This window comes from Bactrocera neohumeralis, unplaced genomic scaffold (assembly GCF_024586455.1).
Source record: "Bactrocera neohumeralis isolate Rockhampton unplaced genomic scaffold, APGP_CSIRO_Bneo_wtdbg2-racon-allhic-juicebox.fasta_v2 cluster09, whole genome shotgun sequence".
NCBI lineage: Eukaryota > Metazoa > Arthropoda > Insecta > Diptera > Tephritidae > Bactrocera > Bactrocera neohumeralis.
In genome coordinates, this window is record NW_026089622.1 from 18,030,829 (window position 1) to 18,041,283 (window position 10,455).

The following is a 10,455-nucleotide window of genomic DNA, read 5'->3' on the forward strand; positions in this document are numbered from 1 at the left end:
AAGAAGAAGATTGACTACTACAATAACACAAAAACTGACGGATATATATGTATATATCAATTAAATTAATCCGAATTCCGCAAGGAAAGACAAATATGAAAAATTAACATTATAACATTAACTTTACAAAAAACACGCGTAATATTATTAAATGAGTAAACTACACTAGGATGAATGGATGGTATAATAGTTAACGCTTGTGAGGAAGGCTCCCTGAGCGCCATTCACTTGAGAGTGGCCAGAAACGATTATTTTACATATGTCTCAAGCAGCTCACCACTTCCGGTCTTTCACCAAGTATCCTAGGTAACCAAAGAACATCCGTTTGAAGGCGAGCTGAAGTGAGAAGGCGACCACAGGGTTGTGCGTTGGGTTTGGGACCCACCTCGTCAGAAACGCCCCCAATGAAAAAGCACAAATAGCCTCGGATGAGAGACCCCCTTTTGATGACGACCATGGCAAACGCACTAAGGATAACTATTTAAGGCCATGCACCGGGAATGCCCAGTCCCTTAATTGGGAAGGTGCCGTTTGCCTAGCTGGTTGATGTTCTCGTTAGAGTTAAGGCTTACATCACCGCCGTCCAAGAAATGCGATGGACGGGACAAGGACTGAGGCGAGTAGGTCCTTGCGGCATTTACTACAGGGCCATATAAAAGAGCGCAAATGCGGTGTGGGATTTGTGATGGGAGAGAGACTCCGTCGCCGAGTCCTGGCATGCACCCCGGTGGATGAACGCCTATCCACAATGCGCTCACGCCCCGACAAAAGAGAAGGGCTTTGTTCGGGCTGCTTAATAATTACCGCAATGCTTCCCTTTTACTAATTTGATACTCTGTTGCAGATGCTCTGCTGATTCTTTGCTGCAATATTACAATAATTATTTCGCGCATAACGTGTTACTTAAAAATATAGATTCACTTTTGATTCCTCCTCCATATTATCGCAAAATGTTTACGTTGCGTTAGTAAAGCTAGTGGTGCGCAACAATTTACCGAAAGAACGTGTGCTTTGGCAGTGTTGCCAGAATTTTGGCGTAGAACGTGATGCTTTCTCATGAAAGGTAACAATGTCGTAATAGTTTCACAACGAACAAAAATGCTTTCCAAACAGATAGATCATGATGGGATAGACGGAAGACACGTCATCAGTGTTTCAGACGTGCGTATGCTCCGAGGTGACGACATCGACTCGGACCACTATATTGTTGCAGTCATGACACGCACCCTCCTCTGTGCAACAAAATACGCACAACAGACAGTCGAACGATTTTCTATTTGACTTGCCCTCATGCTCTTTGAGAGCTCGTCAGCAACTCGGTATAAGGAAACTGTGGGACGTCATTTCAAGCTCTCTACATACAACTGCAAACGAAACCATTGGTTTTACACTGCCCAGCTCGCAAAGTTACATTCTACCACAACACTTGCCAAGAATTGAAGAGGGAAACGAGACGCATTTGCACACAAAAACAAAGCTGGAGAAAAGATGCGGCGAATAACAGAAGGTTTCAAAAGCGAAGCATACTCTTGTAGAACCCAAGGAGGTTGTCCAGAGCATACCAAAATTACATAAAAGAACACTTCACTAGCCTGCTGATTGGCAGTGAAAGCATAACACTAGAAGATGGTGAACCCGATTACACAAACGATGACGACGGAGCAAACGTTCCATTTCCCGACTATGACGAAGTTCGAATAACCCATCCGAAGGACAACAAAGCGGTGAGGGCCGATGGATTGCCGACCGAAAGGAAAAGGAGCTGCCTTTATGCTGCGATGTCTGAATTTGGTATCCCTGCAAAGCTAATACGGCTGTGTAAACGGACGTTGAGCAACACCAAAAGCTTCGTCAGTCATCGCCCTCGCGACTTGGAACCCACGTCACTGTTGACAACATCCGGTGTGTTTAGCGCGGGTCCTGCTGACGACAGTCTTACTCCACGGCTCTCAAAAGCACAACAAAAATGCTTTCCGTTGATCAGCGCCCTGAGAATGCTAAACATTTTCAGTACCAATTGGCAGTGTGGCATGGACACACTAACCACCTTGGTCGGGTTCGAGGCCCATCTAAAATTTCTGCCGTACTATGGGTCCGGCACCCGGTTGCAATGCAACTCCACATTCAACTGACAAGGTCAGTTCTTCCCGCATTTGGGTTTTAACCACAACCACCACGAATCTCCACAAAGGGCCAAACCAAATCTCCATCAAGGGCCAAAGTTGACAGTTTTTAAGTTTTCGTTTCACCGACGCTTATGAAAGCAGCCTTAAATAATTTTATAATCTGTAAGTGCTATAATATAGTTAGCAAAATTATGTTCTTTTGAACTTAAATTTTCAAATTATACAAACAGATATAATTGGTATATATTACAAGAATCATACCACATAACTTAACCATTGTCTAATTTGCCCTTCATTATACCGACCATATCACTTATGTATGGAGCACCGTAAAACTGTATGCACTCAATTTAATTATGATAGTTGGAAATGTCAAAGAACAAAGCACTCTGTTGTGTTCGTACATAAATAACTTAGTAAAAATACGTAGCAAATACATGCTTTCACTTATTTGACTCTTTTGATTACTTAATAGATGTCTTAAAACGCGTTTTCGGATAAACAATTCTTTATATGAAGAATGAAGAAAAATATTGAAACGTCGAACATTGCTTAAGATTTAAAAAAATAAAACAAATATTTAACTCTGAATTAAACGTTTTATAAAAACATTTCTATCATTATCTATTCCCATTATGTACCTAAAAAACAGCACTAATATACATATGTAAAAATTTCAATAATTGCACATTGAAGTATTGTGGAAACTTTAAGGCATATTTGAAATTAATTTGACTACTCACAAGAAAATACAGTTTAATTTATGTATACATATTTCCAGCAATACCATATATACATATGTATATATTGTATATATACGTATGGAATTCATATGTATGTATATATTTATGTGGTATTCATGGTCGGAGTATGTTATTTAATCATTGTTAAGTTTTCATATATCGCTTATCTTAGATAATATTTCACAAATAAATTTATAATACACACTCGAAGTAGTGGCTTACAATATAATATTATTATTGGAATTAGCTTCACATGTATGCCTTTGCACTAGACTTTTTATACAACTTTTGTGTAAGAAAATTACGACATTCCGTCGATCCAGAAAAAATCTAACGATAAGAAAAAATCGAATACTATACAAATTTCCTATTTTAAGCTGAGCAGATTTTAATAAGCTTATTTTAACTAATTTACATTTGTGCTAAACATAAAGCATTATTAGAGTGTGAAAATGAGCAAAATCGAACTACAACTACATACATAGCACAATTTTAAATTCCAACGGATTTGGTCACTACGCTGTGCCTAAATTAAGAATCAAGCTATCGGAACAAAACTTTGCAAAAATATTGTCTTCAAGTCATTCCATCACACATTCAAAAATAATCGAAATCGGATTGTTTCGGAAACATTTTTCTAGCCCCTGATATCGAATATATGGACCTCTGTGCCTATGGCTGACTTTTTCCCCGACAAAATCGGTTGTGGGAGTAGTGGATTTTACGTGTTGCCAAAAATGACTTAATGGTAATATGCATATGTGTCATCATTATTTGCTCCATGTTAATCCATGGGAGGATAAATGGACAACGAATCGGAAGATCGTCACAATAAAACGCTTATTATGTTCTTGTTAACAACGCATGTTGATATACATACAAGGCCAATCTAATACGAAAGTATATAATCTTCACAAAGTATCAGAAATGAAAAATGACAAAAATACAACTCAAAAGGGTAGAAACCCATCTAATTGTACACTAGTCCATAGGTAACCGGGATATACAACAGCAGTTGCTTACAGCATTTTGCGAGTTTTATACACAGTTACGTTTTTAATGAAATAATTGACCTATATGATTTCTATAAAAAATTTCACTTTATATATTTTGTAAAATTTTCAAACATTTACTTTTTACTACTCTTTTGTTGTGAAATGTTTTGTAATTTAATACGCCAAATAAAAAAAAATTCTTTATTTTTGTTAAATTATGCCAGAAGTTAATGCAATCAGTCCAGATCTTCTTCTAGCCCCAATGTACTCAATAGAATAATTTCCGTACATATTAACTTTCCATCTGATTTTAAAACTTTTATGTCGGTCAATATTTATGACATTTTAATGAAATTAATTGAACACTTTTTCTAAATAGAAAGATAGTTTAGCGCTGAATATAATCAAATTTGGACCCACGTCATGGGTTACGGCCTCATGGTCCTTAATACCTTTGGCTTTCAAAAGCTGACTATATATCGGCTGAAGGTACTAAGGGTACTAGATCAATTCCCACGACAGCCGGTTCTACGCACCGTTGCCTACGTAACACTGCGACACTAGCCTCTACGGCTGTGCAATCTGCACATAGTTCGCGCGCCGCGCCGTCACTCACCCCGAGTGGCCAACAGAGGACCTCCACGGTCCCCGGGAGCTCAAACGGGCAACATAGCTCCCACTCTGACTTATCTCCCCCAACCTTCATCCCGCTCCGCTCGGGCGAGAACCAATGAGCAACACTTGGTTCCTCGCATAGTCTGTTCCGTGTGTCAGACCGTCATACGTCGGAACGTCACATTAGTTAAGTGCAATTCCTGCACTGGATGGTGTCACTTCCCCGCGTGTTCCGGCCTGCGCACCACGCGTGAGTGGAGTGAGTTGTACGTTACCCCATGCTAAAGGAGTCTGCCCCGCGGGTTCTGCAGCTGCAACAAACACCACTTACATGCCACTCCATCACCCCCAGGATCACCCACGGACACCCGCGTTCTTCAATTTTACTGTAATGGTATCCAGAGTAAGATCAAGGAGATAGTTGCGTTTATGAATCGTGAACGCGTATCGATACTCTAGAATGTCAGGGTATAGCTATCCGGTCAGGTGATTTCGAACTCGAAATATTTAATATATACATCCCCGCAGTTACATGTGACCCTACAAGCACTCGAATATAGGTGCGCTGTCAAACGATCGTAGGGGGATGGAGCTGGCGGAACATATTGACGATTCGAACCATAGAGCACCTGAAGTCCTGCAACCTCTCCACCGGCGTGAGTAAGCTTTGGGCTACTCTCAAAGCTTTGTCTAACCCGAAGAGGCACGACGTCCGATTTGAGGTTCAATTCAATGGTCATGCCTCTTCGGACCCGAAGAAGTGCGCTAGCTATTTCCGCGGGCAGTTCACACTGCACCCTTCGGTAGACAAAGCTAAACGATATGTTAACCGACGGCTGCGCAAAATGCCAAACGACGGCGCGCCACTTACTTTCACCGATGAGGAGGTTCAGGGTGTCATCAAAAAGGCAAAATCTTCCAAATCCATTGGCCCTGATGGAATCAACATGCTAATGCTAAAGCATCTAGGCTCGACGGGAGTAAGATATCTCACCAAGGTCCTCAGCCTGTCGCTGACCACTCTTCATATACCCGATGTGTGGAAAGTCGGAAGAGTGGTCCCACTACTGAAACCTGGGAAACCCGCCAACAAAGGGGAGTCTTATCGTCCGATAACTCTCCTCTCCCCAGTAGTGAAGATACTTGAGACCTTGCTACTCCCGACCTTCATTCACCACCTGAGCCTAGCCAGCCACCAGCATGGATTCCGAAAAGTGCACAGCACCACCACAGCACTTAGCGTCATAAACGCTCAGATAGTTCGTGGCCTCAACCAGAAACCACCCTGTGAGAGAACGATCCTCGTAGCATTGGACTTGTCAAAAGCTTTACACAGTCAACCACACAACGCTACTGCAGAACATTGAGAAAACTACGCTTTCTCCAGGACTGAAGAGGTGGACCATGAACTATCTGAACGATCGTCAATCATCCATACTATTTCAAGGTGAAACATATAAACTGAAAAGAATTAAACAGAGGGTTCCGCAGGGTGGTGTCCTCTCCCCGTTACTGTTTAACTTCTACATCTCGAAACTCCCGCAGCCACCAGAGGGGGTTTCTATGTGTTCAAAGGTAAACGGCTACCTCACCGACCTTTCTCGTTTCCTCACTGCACGGAACCTAACACTTTCCCCCACTAAATCCACAGCGACCATATTTACGAACTGGACGAAGGAGTATAGACTTGAACTTAATATTGCAATCAATGGCGTCAAAATTCCGGCCATCAATAATCCTAAGATTTTAGATGTAACTATGCTAGTCTATGCTACTTCACTCCCCATACGACCGCGATTATCGCCAAGGTACAGAGCCGCAACAAAATCCTTATGTCGCTACCCGGCAGCAATTTGGGAAAAGACAAAGAAAAAGTACGCAAATACCCTTGTAAAAATCACCGTTGTAGCCACCTGCTTGGAGCGGAACCGCCTCCTAGGAGTATCAAGAGGTCTTTCCTTAACTACGTCGTGGAGCTATCAACACCTTCACCGACTGCCTTCCAGTGGATGGCGTTCTTGGAGTCAAACAACCACCCATTGCAGACTAAGAGCTCGAACTTCCACAAGAAACGCGAGTGACCCTAGCGCAAGTTCGTTTTGGATATTGTAGCATGTTAAACTCCGACTTATCCCGAATATACCCAGACATATCCAATGTATGTCCTGCATACAACGAGTCTCCGCATGACACTGACCACCTCTTTGCGTGCCCTGCCAACCCTACTCATCTAACACCATTTTCACGTCGAAACAGCACATTTCATGGGCCTCACGCTAGACGACGTTGACGTCCCGCTAGACGACGTCGACGTTAAAACAACAACGACCAGGTTGATCATCAGGTAACGGTAGGTAAAATTAGCGGCCCTGGTAAAACTGTTCAAAGAGATGAGAGCAAATTTCGAAAGAGGGAATATAACAAAGGTAATAATGAAGACATCATTGTTTTTTTACGTAATTAATATATCTTTTCTAATTTTTGGGCGGAGAGTCGAAGGCCACTGGGTTCTTGCGATGTTTGAAGATGGGAGTGACGACTTTACGCTGGAGGTATGTCCCAGCAATATGAAGTTTGCTGAGGTGCTCATAACTTTGATAGATGAGCACGTGGCAAAAGGTAGTATTATATGTACCAAATGTTGAAAGATGTACGATTGTCTGTCCAGTCACGGGTATGAGCACCGACGGGTAAATTACAGCGACCCGAATAATTCGTTTGGCGCATCCCGCTAAATGAAGTCGACGAAAACCTGGATAACCCTTACCATCCTAACGGAACCCTCAACGTATCGAGTTCCAGTGGCGGGTAACTAAACGGGTTTTTAACAAAGATAATGGGGGGAGACTTTAGTATACCATCCCACGATTTCAGGGTTAAAAGTGGTATGGTTGGATAGGGCTGATGCTCCAGATTAAGAAAATATATAATTATAGCCGCCGCAAACTTTTAGTTTTCAAGATATTTGCATTTTAAGTTGAAAATTTCACTAATTTCAATTTGCAATTTCTCCATTTATAGTAACTTTATCTTTCATATTATGCACTTTTTATACACTTACACTTCACTGCAATATTTCACATATTTATTTTATATTTATTATTTAGATATTTGCTTAAAATAAGCATTTTATATTTTACATAAATATTATTACACGCACAATAACAATAAGTGTTCCGTGTTGTCAAATAACAAGTGTTACCATATCCCAAACGATTGAAAAGAATAAAAATAAATAAAAAAAAAGCTGAAAAGCAGGAACGAAATTACCCTGGGCGATCCAACACCAGGGTGTGTCAGGTTTTTACGATTAAAACTCTTTTTGCATATATGTAGAAATATTGTAGTGAAGTGTAAGTGTATAAAAAGTGCATAATATGAAAGAAAAAGTTACTATAAATCGAGAAATTGCCAAATTAAATTTGCGAAATTTTCAACTTTAAATACATATATCTCAATTATGGACAGCGGCAACTATATATATATATATATATATATATATATATATATATATACATATATTTTCTTGATCTTGACTACCTCCTCCATCCGTACATACCCATTTGAACCCCGAAATCGGGGATGCTTTTTTAAATCCCAGCCAAAAGGAATTCAACGCAAAAAAATTGAGCACACCCAGGTGTTGGTACGACAGTGGGTTAATTTTTTGAGGCGCGGCCGAAGGTTATATATTTCCTGTCATTAGGGTATTATTTGTTTTTTTATTTCTTTTGGTTCTTCTGTAAAATATGAACGTAAGGTAGCACTGATTATTAGGAAGAATGCAACCCTTTTGTTATTGTTTGAACAAAAATAAATGAACAAAATGAACAATTAGTTAAATGTTGACTAAAAGTTATTTTTGCACTATTTAATATAAAATAAATAGTTAGAAACGAATTACTGAAGTGTTAGGTGATATAAAAGTTAAAAATATAACTATAAAGTCCATTACAAATGGGAGAAACACGCATTTTATATAGTGCAATTTTTTAACTTTCAATGCAAACATCTCAAAAACCATAAACCAACGGCAACTATATATACATATGTACATATATATTTTCTTGACTGAAGGACCTTCGCTATCTGTACAAACCCATTTTAACCCCGAAATCGGGGGATGCTATTCTAAATCCGATCCCCACAATATCCCAATCGCAATCGGGTGGTAATTATTTATATGAACATTATGTGTTAATATCCCACGTAAGAACAAATATGTACAAACTATATTGAACCTAAATTTTATTACTAAACGGGCACTGTAACATTGCAACGTCTGTGGTACTCACAATAAAAACCAACTATTAATAATATTGCAAATAAATTAGAATTAATCACTACAATAGCCACTGTTTAATACTCAATCAATAAAACGCTAATAATTTCTACTTCTCATATTTTTAATGCATATTGCTTATATTATCTAGTTTCACATACTATTTTGTTATCATTTGACTAATAGTATCTAGCACTCAACACATGTGCCCGTTTTCAATTATCGTCTACGCTCGCAATAATTATTGTTGGCCATAAAACACTTTGAATCATGACAGACATTTTTTCCAGTAACCAAAATGTATAAATTTTATAACGAAAACTTACAGCCCTATTCTCATGCCCTCACAAAAGTCACCAACCTCACTACAGGATCGCTTTTGTCTCGTAAACCCTTCAAAATTTTCCTCCTACCCCCCGATTCCTCCTCCTAAACAATTGCCGCATACACAAAGAACAGTTCCTCCATGCTAGTGATAACACTCAAATATTTTTTAAAAAATGTCAAATATTGATGTAAAACAAGACAAACACAGATGTTTTGTATTATGATGGCTGCTTTCACACGTCACAGATATTTTTGATAATAGTGAGCATTTGAACTTTTGAATTTTCGCCAGAATAAGGTAACCCTCACTATAGTGAGAAACATCACTGTAGTGAGGTTGGTGACTTTTGTGAGGGCATGAGAATAGGCTGTAAATTTTGTTTGAATATTGGATATAAGGTGGCTATATTTTTTGGTTATTACATCTGTCAGCGATTTCCATTAATTTTTAATGATACATTGGTTTGTATTTTAGGGGACGATATATATATTATTATATTTAAAATATGAGTTTTGGATATAAAGTAGTTATATTTTTTGGTTATTGGTTATGCACTCAAGAGCTCATATTTTAAATATAATATATACATATATATATATCGTCACCTAAAATACAAACCAATGTATCATAAAAAATAAATGGAAATCGCTGACAGAAATAATAATCAAAATTTATCAATTTTATAACGAAAACTTAAATTTTGTTCGAATATGAGTGCATAATAACCAAAGAATATAACCACTTTCACCACTTTATAACAAAAAGTCGAATATATTTTTTTTATTTTTAACGCAGAAAGGAGTACTACAGTCACCCCTGGTATTCGCTCGGCCAGGGTTATTTTTTTAGAGCGCGGCCGAAGGCCGCTAACACAGAAAGAAATACTACGCGAAAGTACTTCTGTCACCCCGGGTATTTTTAACGCAGAAAGGAGTACTACAAGAAAGCACTTCAGTCACCCCGGGTATTCGCTCAGCAAGGCTTATTTTTTTAGAGCGCGGCCGAAGATGTTTTCTTATTGCAAATTTTTGAACTTTTAATCGTGAATATTTTAAAAAATATTTGCAATTTTTACATTATTTTTCCATATTCCTCCTCTGGAGAAGCTCCCCTATCCGTACATACCCCATTTATACGGAAATTCGGTTTTTTACCCCTCCTCCAAAATAATCGGAATCGTGCCTGAAAACACATAAGTATATATTTAAAAATTGACCTGTTTTAGGATGAATTCAATAAAATCTTTGCAAATTTATAATACAGTAGGTTTTGTTGTTTTGTTTTCTGGAGGATGGAGTCATGTGTAGAAGTTCACGCAAGTGAGGAAAGTTCTCTGATCGCCATTCACTTGGGAGTGGCCAGAAAC

At 38.9% G+C, this 10,455-nt stretch overlaps 1 protein-coding gene across 11 annotated transcripts in view; it reads right to left on the reverse strand.

The window, feature by feature from the left end:
* The window catches only part of LOC126764075 (equilibrative nucleoside transporter 1-like), a 183,554-nt gene extending 174,527 nt beyond the window's left edge, over positions 1–9,027 (reverse strand). For 9 of the 11 annotated variants that reach the window (XR_007667805.1, XR_007667801.1, XR_007667806.1 and 6 more), the window contains exon 1: positions 8,579–8,597. Coding sequence is in view for 1 of the 11 variants with exons in the window: in XM_050481848.1 (XP_050337805.1) it covers positions 8,579–8,582 (4 nt within the window). In the remaining 10 variants the exon portion in view is untranslated. The other 2 variants (XM_050481850.1, XM_050481849.1) reach the window with 2 other exon arrangements.
* Positions 9,028–10,455: the final 1,428 nt, after the last annotated feature.